General features: G+C 42.6%; 1 protein-coding gene across 1 annotated transcript in view; it reads left to right on the top strand.

Annotated features, from left to right (window-relative positions):
* Window positions 1-20,069, top strand: part of KLHL7 (kelch like family member 7) — a 52,598-nt gene that overhangs the window by 17,105 nt on the left and 15,424 nt on the right. The window contains exons 3-7 of the mRNA XM_036759356.1: window positions 161-254; window positions 667-791; window positions 5,693-5,868; window positions 7,664-7,838; window positions 15,297-15,439. Coding sequence (XP_036615251.1) covers window positions 161-254; window positions 667-791; window positions 5,693-5,868; window positions 7,664-7,838; window positions 15,297-15,439 — 713 coding nt within the window. The remainder of the gene's footprint in view (window positions 1-160; window positions 255-666; window positions 792-5,692; window positions 5,869-7,663; window positions 7,839-15,296; window positions 15,440-20,069) is intronic.

The following is a 20,069-nucleotide window of genomic DNA, read 5'->3' on the forward strand; positions in this document are numbered from 1 at the left end:
GCCATTTGAGATAGCCACCTTTTGGGAAATGAGTAGGTTGCATTTTTTCTATATTAGCCGCATCTGGAATGTCCCCATTGTTCACTAAACACATGTACAAGGCCTTTATGAGCTGGGCATGGGTCAAGCTCAAGCTATTTGTCTTTTCTCCTAATTTTAGCCAACATGCTGGAATCAAAGTCTTTTGAAGTTGAGCTCAAAGATGCTGAGCCAGATATCATTGAGCAGCTGGTGGAGTTTGCTTACACTGCCCGGTAAGTGAAGAAGGGAAGGGTTCCCATTTCAGGACAACCATATGACCTCTGTTTAAGTGCTCCGGCCTAGGCACTGGATTGTGGCTGAGGTACTTCTTAGATTTAGTTCCAAGATGTTCCCATGGCAGTACACCAAAGGGATCTGCTGTCCAGGTCTGGGTTGGCTGGTGGAAGGAGGGGAGGGTGGAATGTCTTTTTGCTCCAGAAAGACTGAATGGGGCTTCTTGTAGAGGCAGCAGGAGGAAGACAGAGAGAAGGCTTCCAATGTTGTAGGTGCCCAAACAAAGCAAAGCTCAATCAGTCTTCAGTAATTCAAATGTTGGTTTGAGCCGAAGCCTCCATGGGGAAGACACTTAAATGATGTAAGTGGCTTATGGAAATCCAGTGTTAACTTTGAGCGTTGTCCCTGCAGGATCTCCGTGAATAGTAACAACGTGCAATCTTTGTTGGATGCTGCAAACCAGTATCAGATTGAGCCTGTGAAGAAGATGTGTGTGGATTTTTTAAAAGAACAAGTTGATGCTTCCAATTGTCTTGGTAAGGAAGTTAGAAGTCAGTTCCTTTTCAGGGCAGTTTGGATTGGGTTCATGTCATGAAGTGGAAGGGGTGAACTTAGAAGACCTGAGTCCAGATCTTGAATTTGCTACTTCTTGATCGTGTGACCTGGGACAAATCATTCCATGGCAGTGTGCCTCCCTCAGTTTCCTCATTTGGAGAGTGAGGGGGTTGGACATAGATGGTTTCCGAGTTCTCTTTTTGCTCTAACTTTTGGTCCGATGACATGTTTCTGGTGGACCATTTAAAACTGAAGACTTTCTGTAAGCACAGGAGCCCAATTAACGTAGGGCAACAAATCATTCTGAAGTGTACTGCTTTTAGAACGTCAACCAGGAGCCTTCTGTGGCGTAATAGTGCATGTTTCTTCAAAGTAGCTCTTGGCACTCAATCATAATTTCCGTCGACATGTTAGTCAACATCGAGATTTCCCTGGGCTCTGTAACGAAGGTGACATTACAGGGGGCCTGGCACCAGATTCTGTGTCTTGTGGCTCCTAATGAGTCCTTTTATAACAGGCAATGTCAGACTGATGGTGGGAAAGAGGGAACGAGGAGGGGCTGGCAGAATAATCACAGCTCACATCCCGTTAGCCCTTGTTATCGCTTTCTAGCCTCACTACAACCCAGGAGGCATAAAGGCCAGGCACGTGTTCTCATCACTCATTGCCAGATAGAAAAAAGCATTGTACAAGGGAAGGGTGAGCAGTTCTGTCTTCTGGTAGCATCTCTGTGGGCAATTAGCTGTGTGAGCTGGGGCATTACCTTCTCCTGGCCTTAGTCTCTTCCTCTAAAAGATCTGGGAAGCTGCTTTTCATTTTTAACATTCTGGGATTCAACTTAGCAAACATTTATTAATTACCTACTATGTACAAGATGCTAGAGACACAAAGACAGAAATAAAGCCATCTGTATTCTTGGGGAGCTTATCTTCTACAGAGGGGGTGCAACAGGAGCACAAGCAAATAAATTGTGTGTGTGTGTGTGTGCGTGTGTGTGTGTGCGCTTGTAGTTGATATAAAGGAAAATGCCTGTGGGAAAGAAAAAAATATTCATAATCCCTGCTTACAGTATCCACGTGTATTAGGGTTCAGCGTCTACCACCTTCATATGTTGCTCATCACCACTCTTCTCTAATCCCTTAAATTAATCCACTGGCTATACAGTTTATTAGCAGTGGAACAAACAAGGCCCATAAAGAAAGACCCAAATAAGTATTTACAAAGTATCATCTGTGAGAAAACTCACAACCCATCAACTTTAGCCATCAGGGCAACTGCTGACTTCTCAGTTCTGGAAACATGGTCCCACCATTTAGTTCTCTCAGGAGACCAATTAAAGTCTTTTCTCAAGTCTTCTCTTTATTTTCCTTCTAAGGTAGAGTTAAAATAGTTCTCTCAAGAAAGAGGTTCTCTCTGTACCTTATTCAGAGGTAATCCGTCTCTCTCAAGCCATGACAAGTAACTCAACAGAAACAAAGTAAAAACTATCTCCACAAAGAGTGACAAACTATAACTTCACAATCCTATTCTCCCTTAAAGATACAGTAGCTCTCAGTAGGTAAGGCTCCTGAAGCTGGTGGTACTGTAATGTAAAGTAATTTCAAGAGAGAGAATATGCTAATAGCTGTGAGTACTCTTCAAGAAAGTACTCTTCTTGTGGAAGAGGCAGTACCTGTACTGGGCTTTAAAGGGAGCAGGGTTATACAAATGAGGAGCCCAGGATAATGAAAACAGAGAATTTGGGAAGGGAAACAATATGAAATAAGACTAGAAAGCAGCCAACTTGTAGAGGGCTTGATGCTAAGGAATCTTAGCTTGAGATTGATTTTCTTCTCATACAAATAGTCTGAATGACCTTAAGAGCTTAATTCATTTAAAGAGATTACTTTTTTTATGTGCTCCTTGCACCTAACTCAGCTTCCTTCTTTCTCCCACTAATCAGCCACGTGTCCTTGCTCATTTGAATGTCTGGCACTGCTCGGGCCCTGAAAGGTAGATGGCCAGTTTTGCAATGTGGCGGAGACAACCATGCTCTAGGAGGCTAGAGACCTCTGGCTAAAGTAGAATCCTGGACAAATCTGAACATGACTTATTTGTGTTACCTGTATATCCAGGAACCAAGCCAGAGAATGGTGGTGGAAGATATTCCGGGATTTCATAAGGATCAAAAATCTTTGACAGCAAAAAGAAAAAGAAAGAAAAGAATGTGTTTGCTATTTTTACTATTTGAAATGTTTACTTGAGAACTTTGTAAGGAACATTCTTTCTCTTTGCCTGAGTGAATGGTGATGGTTCACTGGGCCCTAATGCACAGAGCTTTGGATTTTGTGTAGAGAGAACATTCACAGAATCAGAATTTCAAGAGTCTTATACTAGGATCCTAAAGCTCCTGTGGGCCACTTCCCTCATTTTACAAGTGAAGAAACTGAGTGAGCCTCAGGGAAGAGCATCAGATAGTAGCAGGACACCCGGGATGGCTGTTAGGGCAAGAAGACCTCAGAGTTCCTTGAAGGGGCTTTTAACAACAGTGAATTTGTCTTCACCATCTGCAGCCATCAGGCACTATAATCCAGGCTAATTTTCTACTAGAAATATTTGGAGGCAGCATGCTAGGACAAAAAGAGCATGGACTCCAGGGGCAGAGGATGTGGATTCAAATCTTGCCCCTGGTACTCCCTGTGGAACTTCAGGCAAGTTTATATCACCCCTGGGCTCCATTTTTCTTATATACCAAATAAGGAGATTGAAGTAAATGGTCTGTAAGTTCCCTTCCAGGCTTTGCACATTGCCTGGTACATACGTTCTTAATAAATGCTTATTTCCTTCCTTTCAGCTCTAGATCTATGATCTCATAATTTCTTATTTTTGCTTTAAGGTGTGTAGCTCTTAGTAGTACCTTACCCAAAGTAGAGTCTTTGTTTTGTCAATAGAAAGTTTTGGTTTTTTAAATAGCGCTGATTTTTTCCTAGAATCTCTCTCCTTTCCACTCCCAGAGCTACACCTCATAACAAATAATATTTTTTAAAAAAGAAGAGAAAAAACCATCCTAACTGATCATTACATTGCACAAATCTGCAAATACATGCAATGTACTACACTTGTGGACATCCCACCTCTGCCAAGGTGCATCTCACATCTCTTCTTCCAACCAGGCTTGTTCTTTATAGTTTTGTACCATTTGTGAATTGTATGTGTGTGGTAGCACTTTGCATTAGTGTCATCATTGTGTAGATTCTAGAGGTTCTCCTGACTTCATTCAGCATCAGTTCATAGAGATCCTCCCATACTTATCTGTATTCATCACGCACATCATTTCTTACAGCCCCATCACATGGACCGTATGTGTTTAGCCATTCTTCAGTTGATGAGCATCTGCTTTATTTCCAGTCATTTGCTGTTACCAAAATAATACTGCTATCAGTATTTTGGTATATATGAGGACTTTCTTCTAATTGGCCTCTTTGTAGTATAAGCCTGTTAGTGGAATCTTTGGGTCAAAGGATAGGGACATTTTCCATAGTAAACACTTGAAATAAATACTTGTTGCAGCAGTTCTCTTCCTCCATGTCCTAAGGGTTTTAGTTTTAGTTGATATTTTCATTCCTTGAACTTGCCAAAGTCCTTTTTAGCATTCCTGGAGACAACTGTGTAAGGAACAGTTTCTCTTCCTATGCCCATCCATGAATTGTAGTGAAGAGAAAGCTGCCACTGGGGAGACTTTGGCCAGCATTATTATTTTATTCTGCAATTCACAGAGAGAGTAAGGGATTCTTTTTTGAGTATTTTGTTTGGAAGCCCAGAAATTACACTTAAGCCTACATACATATTTTTAGTTTCTACTTCTTCTGGTCTAGATAGTGGTTGGGAATGGTATGTGTGACTGTGAATGTGTATGTGAGTATGTGTGTATGTAAATGTGTGTGACTGTGAGTGTGTACATGTGAATGACATTCTGGTGCAAGGCTCTCCCATGCTGACAACAGCACCGTTCCTTGAGTGCTTCAGTGAATGGTCTGCTTTTATACAGGCAGTATCTTCATTATATACCCAGGAACCCCCTTTTTCACCAAAAGAAAAGTTCCTTTATTTATTCCCTCATAGTCACCTTCATATATTCATACTTTCCTTTCTTCCCCCTGCCCCGCTAAGCCCCTCCAATGTTGTCTCCATTAATGGTATGTTTTTAGATACCACTGCCCAGTGCCCCCTGTAGTTTATTGATAAAATATTGGCAGAGGGTTAGAAGGCCACCACACTGCATGTAAGTTGGGCTGAGAAGCACATATTAGGGAGTTTTCTGTTTTAATCCATTCTCAGTTAAAATAGGGATGCCATGGATACATTAAATCCATTTCATTTCAACTAACATCTCCCCTATTAGGCTGTAAGCTCCTAGAGGGCAGGGGCTGTTTTTGCTTTTTCTTCTTGTCCTCAGAACTTAGCACAGTATCTGGCACATGGTATGTTCTTGTTGATGGATTAACAAATGCTTTTTGATTTGAAAACAGTCTTTAAAAATAAGAGTGTTTTTCTCCTTTATTAAATTTTTGCTTAAAGATATTAATAACAAAGTTAGCTGATGGGAATCATCCCTTCCTTACCCATCCTCTGGATGTGTGTCACTGCTAGGATTCAACTTAGGATCTATTATTTGTGCCTCTCTGAATCCAAATTTTGTTTGTTTGTTTTAACATGAGCTTAAAACACCCTCAAAGAAGCTTGATGCCCTTTTTTTGTTTTGAAAAATTGAATCTCTGAAATTGTTCTATGCTGGCCTAATTTTGCTTGAGCCACAGTTCCTATTTCTCTGGGCTTTCAGTATTTCTGAATGTAGCTCATTGGTTGTTTTTCTTTGTCTTTTTCATTTTCCTGCTGTGTGTAGGTATAAGTGTTCTAGCTGAGTGCCTTGACTGCCCTGAACTGAAGGCTACAGCTGATGACTTCATTCATCAGCATTTCACTGAAGTTTACAAAACAGATGAATTCCTGCAACTTGATGTCAAACGTGTAACCCACCTTCTGAACCAGGACACCTTGACTGTGAGAGCAGAGGATCAGGTGAGATTCTGACATCATTTGGAGGGAGGAGAGAGGGTCCTGTGTACTGAAAATTACTGGATCATTTGTGGGGCCTCGATCACCAATTCCCCATTAAAGCATTTAGTAAATCTCAAAATGTGAATAAGATGAGCATGTGCAAAAGGAGAGATCAGGAAAGATTGGTTCTGTGTGGCAGTGGTCCTAAGTGGAAGATGTTCCAAAGGCATGAGAAATGATGGGAGAAATGAGTTTTAAAGATCTGACCTTGGCTAGAAGGCCCGATGAGAGGCCATTTGGTACAGAATTGTAAATGAAGTTGTTCTTTTTCTCAGAGCAGTTTGGTGGCAAGGTAGATAAAGCATCAGACATTTAATAAGATGTGTGATCCTGGACGAGTCACTTAACCACTCCCATCTTCAGTTTATTCTTCTATAAAATGAGGATAATAATAGCCTCTATCTCCCAGGCTTGTTGTGAGGGTCAGATGAGAAAGCATACGTATGGTGCTTTGCCAACAAACACTAAGATGCTACCTGGAAACTTTAAGGTTTACAAAGCACTTTCCTCCCAGCGACCCTAGGTGAAAATGTTATAGTGTTATTTTCCTTTTGTCCCTGAGGAAAATGAGACCCAGAGAAGGAGCAGCCGCAGGGCTGCTAAGTGCCAGGCTGGGATGTGCACTTGTCAAGAGGATGCTGGGAGGCCCCAGCAAGAAGCTTTGTTCTTTGCATCTCCTGTTGGCCACAGATTTGCTCTAGTTCTCTTCTCTGCCTCCTTTCCCTTGGCAGCCTGGAGCACACATTCATATGGGAGTTGCCCTGGGGAGCGGTTTTCCATCATGCCCATGTTACTCACTTTCTGGATTTTTCCCAGCTAATGATGGCTGCCACACGCTTTTGATTAAAGTGTCAAATACACACCATCTGCAGGTGCTCTTGCTTTAAGTAATAGAATTGTTCTGAAAAGGCTGGATATGCATTGACCTTTTTGTGATGCGGATATTTTAAACGCATTTTAGGGAGCTCTATTTAAGGCATCTGCACTGAAGGTTATAAATGTATGTATGATATGAATCAATGCCTCCTAATTGTAGCTTTTCGTTAAGTAGAATTTTTGCCTCTTGGATTTTGTTTGAGGAAGAGCATGTGGCAATTCTCATTATTTTTAAAAATGACTTATCGCATCACAATAAGTGACCTTTGGTTTGGAGATCAATATGTGATTTTATTTCATAGGGACCCTGAGAGACAACCTCCTTAAAAATGGGATGTGTAGATAGATGTAAAAGTTGTGATCATCATTGTAACTGACATTTATTTCACACTTGAAGATTTACAGAACACGTTGTGCACATTTCCATTTGATCCTGACAGTATCCCTAGAGGGAAGAGACTCTAGGGATCATTGTCCCCATTTTAGAGATGAGAAAGCTGAGCCCCAGAGAGGCTAAGTGCGCGCCACTGACCTTAAAAACAACAACTTTCAAGGAAGGCCCTGCTGGAGAAGTGCAAGAGTTGAGGCTTTGTGGATGTGCCAGAACGATTTCATGGTTTGATGACCCAAGTCTTTTTCTTTCAGAACAAGAGTAGATTTACTTTTAGTGACCAGCGCCTTACAAGTACTTGTATATAAAGTTGTCTAAAATAGGGACATGTCACCTGTATGTTCCAGGTCCTCTCTAACACCTGAGCCTCCCCTGTGTGCTGGTGGGGGCCAACAAAGCCACCTGGGAAATAACACCTTCCTTCTATCCAGGGCACCTTGCCCAGCAGGACTCTGACTGTGCTTTATCGTTGTTCTTTTTTGGCTTCAGGTCTATGATGCTGCAGTCAGGTGGCTGAAATATGATGAACCCAACCGGCAGTCATTCATGGTTGACATTCTTGCTAAAGTCAGATTTCCTCTCATATCAAAGAATTTCTTAAGTAAAACAGTACAAGCTGAACCACTAATTCAGGACAATCCCGAGTGCCTTAAAATGGTGATAAGTAAGTAAGTTGCCTTCATAGCCATCTATAAGCTAAGCCGTATAACCAACTTGTTCTTCTCTGTTCATTAAATAAATATTTAGTGAAGGTCAACCCAGTGCCTTCCCTCAAGGAGCTTACAATCCAGGGGAGAGAAATAGTTTGTATATATACATAACAAGGCTAATGCACAGTGGAATGTGAAAAATGTTTGGTGAGGTCAAAGGAGGGGGAAATTGCTCTCGGCTAATGGGAGCAGAGGGACACCATTGAGGGAGGTGGAATTTGAGAAGGGCCTTGAAGGATGGGTAAATCAGCAGAGAAGCTGCTAGGGAAGGCAAACCAAGACAGAGGGGATAGTGTGATCAAAGGCATGGAGATTGGGAAAGTACAGGGCAGAGAATGGTCCCATTGGGCTGGGCAGTAGGTTGTATGTAGAGGGTTGGTAAGATCTAAGGCCAGGAAGCTTTAAAGGGCCTTGACCCCAGACTAAGGAAACGAGCTTCTTTAACAGTGGCGGCTACTTCAGGTCTTTATTTTGAGAGAATGTTTTCATCAGAGCTGTATTTTAGCTATATCTCGCTGGTAAAGAGTGTATATAGGATGGGCTGAAGGAAGAAGGAAGAAGAACATCGGAGGGGCAGCAGGAGTTTGAAGTAGGCTGATAATAATGTGAGTGCAAAGGAGAAGGCAGAATTGAAAGATGCCGGATGCGAGGAGGAGTAAGAGACTCCAGAGCCTGGTAGACAACAACCAAGAGTATAGTATGGCGGTCACATTAGTAGGGAAGTCAGGAGGACAGATGGCGCCATCTCCGTTTTAGACATGCTGTGTTTGAGCAACGCGTAAGACATCTGGGTAGAGATAGGCCACAGCCTGATGAAAATCTGGAGCTGGACAGAGAAGCTGCATTCGGGAGTTCATTCACATGACCGCGATAGTTGGAGGGGGGAGATGAGGCAGTCAAAGGATGGGGCGTAGAAAGAAAAGAAAGGTTAATAAATGAACCTGTGGAAATGTCTGCATTGAGGTGGGGAGGTGGAGTGAGGAGGAGGAACTAAAGAAGGTACGGTATAATGGAAGGAGAACCAGAGTGATAAAGAGAGTATCGAGCGGAAGGGTATGGGCAGCGATTTCAGATACTGCAGAGAAACCAAGAAGAATGAGAAAGCAACGTTGGATGGGCCGACTTGGGGTCAGAGTGTGCGTAGGATTCAGAAGGAGGCGTGGGAAGGGGGGATGCCGACTGTCAGATGCCCACGACTTTGGAGGCACTGTTGATGAGAGGAGAGTTTACCCAGTCCAAGGTGGCTACTGCGATCTCGAGGGGAGGGCTTTTTAGGATAAAAGTATCTTTACATTTTAGAAGGCAGAAGGGAAGGAGCCGGTTGAGAGGGAGAAACTAAAGGCGCACACACAAAAAGGGACGGCTGGTGGAGTCAGGAAGGAGCGGAATTGAGCGCACGAGAGCAAAAATAGTGAAAGGTAACGTCTGAGACTGGAAGAGCAGCTCATTGGAGATGCAGAGATGAGTTGGGATAGGGCGGGAGGCTGAGAACTCACAGAGCAGCCGTCTTATCCTCTAATGCAATGGGAACAGAGGCTATTGCAGAGACTGAAGAAATGGGGGGTGGGATTGAGGTATGAGAGGACAGTGAGAAGCATTCAGAACACTGACTGCTGACAATTCACCTAACACGCATCTGGGATTAGAGACTGAAGGGTTGATGTTGCTCAGTCATTTGCAGTCGTGTCTGACTCTTCATGACCCTATTTGTGGTTTTCTTGGCAGAGAACTGTAGTGGTTTGACATTTCCTTCTCCAGCTCCTTTTTACAGATGAGGAAACTGAGGCAAACAGGGTTCAGAGACTTGCCCAGGGTCACATGGCTAGTAAGTGTCTGAGGCCAAGTTTGAACTCAGGAAGATGAGTCTTGCTGACTCTAGGCCCAGCATTCTGTACACTGTACAATCTTGCTGTCCCCAAAGATGTGTAAAGGAGCCTTTTATTGCTCCAGTGTCATGAGGTTCTTGAGTAGCACCCCATCTCCTGGGAGCAGGAGTAGAGAAGGCACAAAGCTAGGCTACAAAGATGCCCTGGGCAACAGCCCAGAGGCCTGAGTCAGTGTGAGACCCTAGCCAAGAAGCACTAGGGCCAGAAACTGAAGGAATGACTTTTATAGCCCAATTTTTGCCATGGATAGAAGGAAACAGACCCACTGATGGCAAAAATACAGGCTCTTTTCTGGCTTCTGAACTTAGAGAAGTGCATTAGGATGCAGAATAAAGCTATAAGATTGCCACAGAATTATGCTGTTCATTACTGCAGCTCTGTATTCCTGCTCTGGTTCTGGTTCCTTTAAGGTCTTCAAAAAGAACTCATCTCCAGTCTATATATGGCAAGTCCGTGTGGTGAAAGCAGCTTCCATTGCATAACTACAGTATTTTTTGGTAAAAAGCGGTGCCTCTTCCTGTTCCTCTGCTCAGCCTACAAATAGCAAGGGTACTAAAAGAACTAATTTCTTTTAACAGGTCAGATCTCATAATTCATTGAACCGACTTCAAGGAGAGATCTTTTTCTTTTTGATTTGAAAATGAAAAAATTATACCTCAATTTCCTCTAAGAGGTCATCAGTTCTTTCTCTGGAGGTAGATAATATTTTTCATCATGAGTCCAGAATTATCTTGGATCATTGTCTTGATAGACTAGCTAAGTCTTTCACAGTTGATCATCGTTACAATGTTGCTGTTGCTGTGTACAGTGATCTCCTCATTCTGTTCACTTCACTGCATCAGTTCATGTAGGTCTTCCCAGGTTTTTTCTGAAAGCATCCCGCTCCTCATTTCTTACAGCACAATAGTATTCCATTCCCATCATATACTGTAACTTGTTCAGCCATTCCCCAGCTGATGGGCATTTCCTCAATTTCAGATTCTTTTCCACCACCACATACAAAAAAAAGCTGCTATAAATATTTTTGTACATATAGGTCGTTTTCCTTTTTCTTTAATCACTTTGGAATACGGACCAAGTAATAGCATTGCTGGGTCAAAGAGTGTGCACATTTTATAGCCCTTTGGGCATAGTTCCAGATTATTCTCCATAATTGGTTAGATCAGTTCACAACTCCACCAACCATACATTAGTGTCCTTGCTTTTCTGCATCCCCTCTAGCATTTATCATTTTCCTTTCTGTCATCTTAGCCAATCTATGAGGTATGAGGAGGTACCTCAGAGTTGTTTTAGTTTGCCTTTCTTTAATCAATACTGATATAGAGCATTTTTTCATATGACTATAGATAGCTTTGGTTTCTTCTCCTGAAAACTGCCTGATCATATTCTTTGACCATTTATCAATTGGAGAATGTCTCTTATTTTTATAAATTTGACTCAATTCCCTATATATTTGAGAAATTGGATCTTTATCAGAGAAACGTGCTATAATTTTTTTTGATAGTGCTTCATTGTCTGTGGTATCTGTTAGCAAAACATAGCTTCCCCATTATCTCTTTTAATGAGGTCTGTTTTTTCTTTTGCTTTGTCTGATTGCAGCACTTGCTTTTTTTACTTCAGCTGAAGCCTAATAGATTCCACTCCAGCCCCTTAACACTGTATGTGTGTCTTTCTGTTTCAAATGCATTTCTTGTAAACAATATATTGTTGGATTCTGGTTTCTAATCTATTCTGCTGTCAACTTCCCTTTTATGGGTGAGTTCATCCCATTCATATTCACAGTTATGATTACTGTCTATCTCCCTCCATTCTATTTTCTTTCGTTTATCTCTCTCTTTTTACCCTGTCCCTGCTGGAAAATCTGTTTTGCTTCTTTCCACTGCTTGCCTTAATCTGCTCTCTTTTTTGTCACCCCACCTCCTACTTTCTCTTATCCCCTTCCTCTCCTACTTCCCTGTGGGGGAAGATGATTTCTATACCCACCTGAAGGGTGTGTGTGTGTGTGTATGTATGTATATATGTGTGTGTACATATACATACATACATATGTGTGTGTGTATATATATGTATATATTTTTTTTTCTTTCTTTTGAACCAGTTCCAGTGAGAGTGAAGTTCAAAAGTTGCCTGCCCCTCCCCTCCAATTTTCCTCTACACTGTAAAAGCTTTTTTCCTTCCACACCTCTTTTATGTGAGATAGTTTTTCTCATTCTTCCTAAGGAGAGATCTTTTTGTTGTACAGTCCTGGAATTTTCTTATACTTATACTCTGTTAATTATTCTTATACTTAATAAATAAGCCAAGCAATGAATAGTCCACATAAGCAGACCATCGCCTAACATTCAAAAGCCCCCTTTAATAGACATTTCACCCTTACAGTCTTCATAGTACTTTATTTTTGTTATCTAACTAAAGAAATGGGTGAATTACTGGCTCGTTGGTGGCTTCAGAATTTTCAAGTTTGCATTATATGTCAATCACTCAGCAAGCATTTATTAAGATCTCCCAGGGCAGGGGAATCTTTGGCCTCGGGGCTGCATGTTCCCCACCCCCGATACCCTATATCAGAAACTGTACTAGGTGCTGAGGCTAGAAATACAATGAATACTGTAATCCTCCAGTCTGATAGATGCAGTGAGAAATTCACATGTAACTAAGCCATTCATTTAGTACAAAATCTTTGGCCTCTAGAACCTTCAAAGCATCCAAGAGATTAGCCTGTTTGTTATTCTTTTGCTTAAAATACTTTTTGATGAAGTGACTTGTCAGTTCAGTCAACAGATGTGTATTGTGAGTGTACTGTGGCCAATGAATAGTTGAGGTGGTCTTTGGTTTTTCCTTAAATAGGTATTTGCAGACTGTCGTGTCCCACTGGTCTGAGTGCCAGCAGGACACTTTGTACAGAATGTCAAGGTTAGACACTCGGTCATATCTCCAAGGGTTTCTAGGCTCTAAGAGGCATTGGATAGCATTGCTTGGCACTCGAGTTATACCACTAAAATTTCCCTGAGGTGGCTCATTTAGAACAAAGAGCATTGTTTAATTTGTCAGACTAAATGAGTCCCATTAGCAGTGGAAGGTGGACCTTTCATACGGAGTCTTTTTCAGGTATTTGGATGATTGTACTCTTCACCAACGAGTCTTAAACTTAGATTGTGAGATATTTGAAAGGGTTAAGATCAAGTGTTGGTGTCACCATATTCAACAGCTTCAAATACACTGTATCAGTAATTATTTTTTGTCCAAATCTTTTTAAAATTCCCTTTGCTGGAAGGCACCATAATACCGTGAAAGGAGGGCCAGATTTGAAATCATCAGAAGACCTGGGTTGAAATTCCAGCTCTCCAGCTTACCTAACTTGCCCCTTTGGGACTGTTGGCTAGTTGCTTCATTTCTGGACCTATTTCCTTATCTAATCAAATGAACAGATTGTACTAGAGGAACCCTGGCATCCTTTGCACCTTGAAACTTCTGTTACTGACTTACATTTTTCACTCCCCACTATCATTTTGAGAGAATCAAGAGAAAATTTTTGCCCAAATAATCTACTCTCCTATTCCAAGGCTGCCAGCAAGGGAGTAAGCTGCTATTTCCCACTGACTGGAGCAGAGTGCCAAGAAGAATGAGTCAGCAGCTTTCTGTTCCTGCCATCTTGCCTGTCCCTCTGCCTCCTCATGTATGTGCTCCTCCCCGTGCCCCATAGGCTAGAGGTACAATGATGCTAGCCTTGCTCATATACATGCAATCCTGTATTGAGACCAAAGCAGATAGGCAGTAAGTACACCAAGTACAGAGTATAGCAGGGAGGCCAATCTGGCCCTGTCAGTGGTGTCTGAAACCTGGCAGGATGGGACCCATTACTGGAAGGTGGCTCTAGCAGGTGAAACCTTATTCCACTAAAGGATAAGACTAGAGGGCAGTGGGGAGTCTCATTTCATATTAAGATATGTTCCTGTGAGGAAATCTGGTGGAGAGCATTTGGGTGAAGATGAACAGGGGCAGACACAGAGAGGCTGTCCTCATCAGAATAAGCTATAAGCCATCTGGCTAGAAAGAGTCAATAGAGGGCTTTGGGCCGCAGGGCACAAGGCTGGCATGGCAGCTCAGCCCAAAGGAGAGCACTTTCCAGTAGAGGACTCAACTCAGGCTGCTGCTCTTCTGGGTTGGATTTCCAACAGTCAAGAGGCACTGCTGGGGTAGAAAAGATGGAAACTGGGGAAAAGGGAACATTCAATCTTGGAATTTGTTATAGAGAGAAGGACAAAACCAAAAGAGTATGATGTGTAGTCAGGGTTTCAGAGGTTTCACAGAAAGCTCAGGTGGGATCCCATAGGTGCTATGGAAGAACTCAGCCCAGAAAGAAATATGAAACACTTGGGGATGAAATTATGATGACACAAAAAAAACAATTCTGATAAGAAAAGGAGGGAGTAGTCTAAAGAGACTAATGTGGACTATACAGAGACGATAAATGAGCTTAAAAAAAAAGATGTACAGAATTTGGAGGCAACAGCATGTCATAGGATGAATCAGAAAAAGCAAGATATAGTCTTGTCAAAATAGCAAGTCGGAGATGAGCAGTGGTTGTGTTCAGTCGTGTCTGACTCTTCATGACCCCTTTGACCCCAGACCCTTCCATCCTCCGCTGTCTCTCAGAGTCTGTCCAAGTTCATGTTCATTGTTTCCATGGTACTCTCTATCCCTCTCATCTTCTGCCATCCCCTTTTCCTTTGCCTTCAATCTTTTCCCAACATCAGGGTCTTTCCCAGTGAGTCTCATCTTCTCATTATGGGGCCAAAGTACGTAAGCTTAGACTTCAGTATTTGACCTTCCATTAATAGCTTGAATTCATTTCTTTAAGTAATGAGCAGTAGTGAGATACAAAGAACATCTTACTGCCTCCCTTTGGTCCCCAGGCCTGACTAGATCCTCAGATTCTTAAAGCAATGACCTAGGATTACTTAGCTGCTTGTGGCAATCTCCAGAAGATTGTAGGAAACAAATGGAAGAGGCCATGTTACATAAGGATCAGTTAAAGGAATGGTGCTTGTCAGGCCAGAGAAGGCTCAGAGGCATGTGATTTGGAGAACTACTGTGGAAGACAGGATAGGGGAGAAACTTCCATGAGGCCAGGTTAGGTTTTAATGATCAACCTGTCCAGCGCAGGATGGGCTGGGAAGGTAACAGGCTACCACCACACGCCCTGCCTCTCATCCAGGGGTCTTCATGCAAAGTTTGGTTGCCCACTGGTTGGGGATATTGGAGAGGGCAGTCTTCTTGTGAATTGGACTAGATGGCCCCCTAGAGATTCTCCAGTTCAGAGTCTGTGATTCAGATGGTGGTGGCAGACTGTAATTCAGCTGCAGCCCTTCTACCGTTTCCCTTCTTCCCTCTCCCCTTCTTCAGTTTTGGAGGAAAACCATTAAGAAGTTAAGTGAGGAAATGTAATGTTGTAGCTACAACGCTTGGCTTTCAAAGAGTTCAGAAATCTGAAGTTCTCAGCAGTAAATAGTCGTCTTTCTCTAGGTGGAATGAGGTACCATCTGCTTTCCCCAGAGGATAGAGAAGAGTTGGTAGAAGGCACACGGCCTCGAAGGAAAAAACATGAGTATCGGATCGCCCTGTTTGGAGGATCCCAACCACAGTCCTGTAGATATTTCAATCCAAAGGTAACTGAATTCTCTTCCCTTTCACCTAGGGTCCAGCCCAGAGCTTTGGCGCAGAGCAGACATCTGTGGGCATCATTTGAGTGCATTTCTCTAAATCTTTCTCCTTTTCCTCAGTGATGTTTCTAAACATATCCATGGTTTTCATCTGTACTTACAGCTGTGTTTGCCCAAATTATGGGTGGGGAACCTGTGACCTCGAGACCCAAAGTATATAAAACAATGAGATGGAATGGGTATGTGGGAGACCATTAGATTCCCGCTTTTGTACCCTCTTGATGAGGGCATCAGCTGGTCAGTATCCATCCAGATATTTCTCTGGTGTCACCATTGCAGTCAGTCTGACCTCATTAACAGCCATTAACTAATTGGGAATTATTGGCACGTAGTAAACCAGACTTTTATCCTTCCCTTCCCCTCCCCTCTCCCCTATTCCCTCCCATAGAGATCAGTTCATAGGTGAGATTTCCAAATTATTCTTTCTCTTTGTAACCTCCTGCATGAGGAACAAAGTAGGTTTCTTCTAGTGGTGACAACGTTAGGTACCTTCGGCACTAGGCAATCCATCTCCTTGGGTCCCTGCAGAATTGACACCCCGACAGATTGGTGTTCTCCCCCCAGCCCCTCCAGAGCACACGGCTGGTTAACATTTGTACTGCCTATACATGCTCAAAGAAGCTTCAGACATAACCATTTGGGGACATTACTATGGATGAAAAATGATATATGAGACTTGGAGAGGTTTTTAGTGGTAATGAGGAGTTTAGAGAAAAAAATAAAGCTACAAATAGTCTACTAGTCTTGTATATCTGTTTCTTCAGACCGCTAATATTCACTGTCTCAATTCCAATGTGGATAAAAAGCTATTGGAAATAATTGCATCCCCGTAGGATTAGAAGGCCCATCAGTGAAGCTTCTCATTATTAGGAACCAAAAGGCCAAGGACTCTGCTGACATCTAATTTCAGGTGGAAAGAACATTTAGAAATCAAGTAGAAATCAGGCTAGCACTGAAGGAACCATAGAGAAACTTCCTTTTGCAGAAGAAATAACGAAGGGCCAGAAAAGTTAGTTCAGTTGCCCCAGTTATCCACCTGGTTCACTGGCATGAAGAACCCAAATCTAGCTTTACCCGGGGTCAGAATGCTACTTAGCACAAGGCTGGCCTACCATGAGACAGTGGGGGGAGATTGGAAAGCTGTGGAGTCGACAGTTGATCTTTCAAGAATATGACAGAAGGGCTGGAAATGTGTTTGAAGGGATGAACTTGGAATTGTGTGGCTTTCCCCATGTTTTCACTTACTTCTTTGTTCAATTGGAAAGAAATACCCATCATTCGCAGACCCAGGGTTGCAAGGGAACATTTCTAAAGGATTCCTGAGATAGTGTTTTCCTTGGCGGTTTGTAAGAGCAGTGGAACTTTTACCCTTTCTACTCCCCCACAGACCATTAGGCCCCAAGCTGTCTTCATCCATGGAAGAAAGAAATTCCTCATTGAGCCTCTGATCACTGGGGAGGGTGGGGTATAGACCAAGTCCCCATAGACTTTCAGCCGTAGTCCTGCTTCCCCTGCAGCGCAGAGGACTAGAATTCCTTTGTGCCAGTCCAGAGCGTCCGCCTTGGTTGCTTCATTTTTTGAATGCCTAAATCCTGAAAGTTTTTATTTTTACCATCTTTTGTTATTTGAGTGTGATTTCTTGACATGTCAGTGGTTAAATTCATCCAAGTTCTTCTTTTTAATAATGAAAAAGCTGGTCTCACAACAAATCACTGAAAAGAATGTTCCAAAGCACAAATTCTCTATAGGCATCATAAGATCATGGATGTCAAGCCGGAAAGGACCTCAAACCATCTTATTTTATAGAGGAGACTAAGGCCCATGAGGTTAAAATGTGCCCAGGGTCACAGTAAGCAACTGAGGTGAGATCTGAATCTGTGTTCTCTGAGGGGCTTTATTTTGCAGTTCACCAGGTGTGTTAGAGTATGTGATAAATAGAAGTTTTGGTCAGTCGATTAGACTGCTCCTTTCTGTTTGTGTAAGGACCGCCACAGAAACATTCTGGAGTCAGTGTGATGATGGCCATTTTAGGAATGCCTGTGCCATGCCAGCCAAGGATGGGAGCCACTATTTCTAACTACAGAAGTTCTAGGGAGCATTTCCTTGATTGAATTATCTGGAATTAGGCCAATAATCCTTAAGCTAATATCCAGAGATTTCTCTTTAAAAGAAGACAGTAAAGGTTCCTTGCCTGTCAGTAGTGACAGGAGGGGAAGAATGCTATTTTAATTACTGTGTGCAAGTCAGTGGGACAGGGTTATGTATTGAGAGGGAAGCAAGTGATTATTCTGTTACTGGATTGAGTTGAAATGCTGCCTTTGTTCAGACGATAGTTATTTTTCTGAAGCCTGCTGGATTTTCCCCTTGGAATTGTTTTTTCAGCCAGTACCAAGTGTCAGTGGTCTTCCTCCCCTGTTTCCCCCCACCCCCACCCCCAGTTACTGTGTAGATGTAAGTCTGGAAATCTATAGGGAGGGCTGCTGATACCTGAATCCAACCTGACGTGAATAGCAGAGGCAAAGACCTTTGCGCTGTCTGCTAATGAGCAGAATTCAGAAAAGAAAAAGGAGCGTGGGCTCATCTTTCTCCCTGGAGAAGACACAGGCCTCTTAAAGATCCCAGGGATTCCAAGTGTTTGTCTTTCCCTGTTCTTCCACCACCACTGCTCTCCTCCCCCTCACTAGGTCCAGAGCATTAGAGGGGCAGGCCGAGGGGTGGGGGCGCTTCAGAGAAGCCTGAAATGAAAGGGAAAAAATGTCACCCCTGCTTACATCGTTGGAACTCTTTTATTGTGAACACTGTCATCAACAAAGAGAAAAACTTAATATGGAAAGAAGAAGAAAGAGGATTAGATGAGAAACTGTGGACTTCTGTCATGGACATCACTTTTTAAGGAAAAATATGCTTAACTTGAATGAGGTAGTTTGTGCCTCCTTCTCTGTTGCTTTTTGTTTCCTTCAATTAAAAAAAGATTGATGCTCCTAAAAAATACATTTATCACCGCTCCCCCCATAAGAGAAAAACCGTCCTTATAACAGATGTATATTCAAGCAAAGCAAATGGGAGGGGGAAGGGGAAGAGGGAGTCATTGTTGAAGTGCTGCTGTGCGTCTCATTGGATTCTTACAACAACCCCCGGGAGGTAGGGCCCTTAATAGACCTACTTCAAAGGCAAGGAAACTGAGGCAGACAGAGGTTGGGTCACTCAACTGGTAAGAATCTGAGACTGATTTCAAACTTAAGTCTTCCTGACTCCAGACCTAGTGCTCTCTCCACTGGGCTGTCACACCACCACCAACAACAACCACTACCATCACCATCATCGTCATCACCACCACTGCAATAACAACCACCACTGTCACCATCACCACCACCATCACTGTCACCGAACTGCCTTAGAATACATTGTAGCTATACCAAGTGCTTTACGTGAAGTTGTATGACCTCATCTCTGGACTCTCAATTAGGAACCATTGTAGACCCTTAAGAATCACTTAATGTGAAGTTCATTGTAGTCCTTCACTTACTAAGGGACTGTCTTAAATTCCTTCATCCCTGGTACCTTAACCATCTATGATTTGGTTCTTCAAGTTTACCATGAAAGTCATCAGATCTTTTACCAATCTTTTATGAAAACTTTCCTTTTCTACATGAAGCATAGAATCATACTTATCAAATACAAAAGGCTCGTGCCTTTTTTTTAAGAAATAAATTTTTATTTCTGTCTTTTGTTCTTATTCTTTACATTTCCCATTGTTTTGCCTACCCCTCTCCCAGAAAGCCATTCCTTAGAGGCAGGGCGGGCGGGGGGGGGGGGCGGGGAAGCTCTGCCAAAACAACCAACATATCAGAAAAGTTTGTCATTCTAGGCAGTATTCCCCCACCTCTGCAGAGCAGGAAGGAGAAGTACCGGCTCATGGCTCTGATTTGGGAAAAGAGGCTCACTCTTATGACTTGAAGTTCTATACTGTCTACATAAACCCCCTTGCTTCTTCTCTTCCATCTTCTTATCCCAAACTAGTCCTGCAAGGTGCCTCTTAAGGCTCATGTCCTCCACAAAGCCTTCCCCCAGCAGAGATTTCCCCCTCCTTTGGCATAGTGAATAGAGAGCTGACCTCAGAGTCATGAAGACAACCTCTCAGGGCCCAGTCTTGAAGACTGAGTCATAGGGAATGTACTGATCTCTAATGGGAGATGGAGGTTTTTGACTTGAATATACATGCATAACACATACACACGTGCATAATACACATATGTATGTTTTACATACATACATGTGTGTATTACACACACACACACACTCACACTCCTTGAGACTTTAACCCTGACTGCAGCTCTATCAGAAGTTTTAACCTGGCATCAATCTGCTAGTAGGGGGATTTTTTTTTAATTATAAGAAGTCAGAACTGATGTCTATTCTTTAATACTGTATAGATTTCTGTGATTTCCAGCTCTCTAGATTTTTGTTAATACAGCAGGCTACCTGATAATGAGAGATGGAAAAAAACAAAGTTAATTTAATTAAAAGCCTCTCTCCATCAAAGGCAGAAATGCTGAAAACTGAAGGCATTGTCTGC

Source organism: Trichosurus vulpecula, chromosome 5, assembly GCF_011100635.1.
Source record: "Trichosurus vulpecula isolate mTriVul1 chromosome 5, mTriVul1.pri, whole genome shotgun sequence".
Lineage (NCBI taxonomy): Eukaryota > Metazoa > Chordata > Mammalia > Diprotodontia > Phalangeridae > Trichosurus > Trichosurus vulpecula.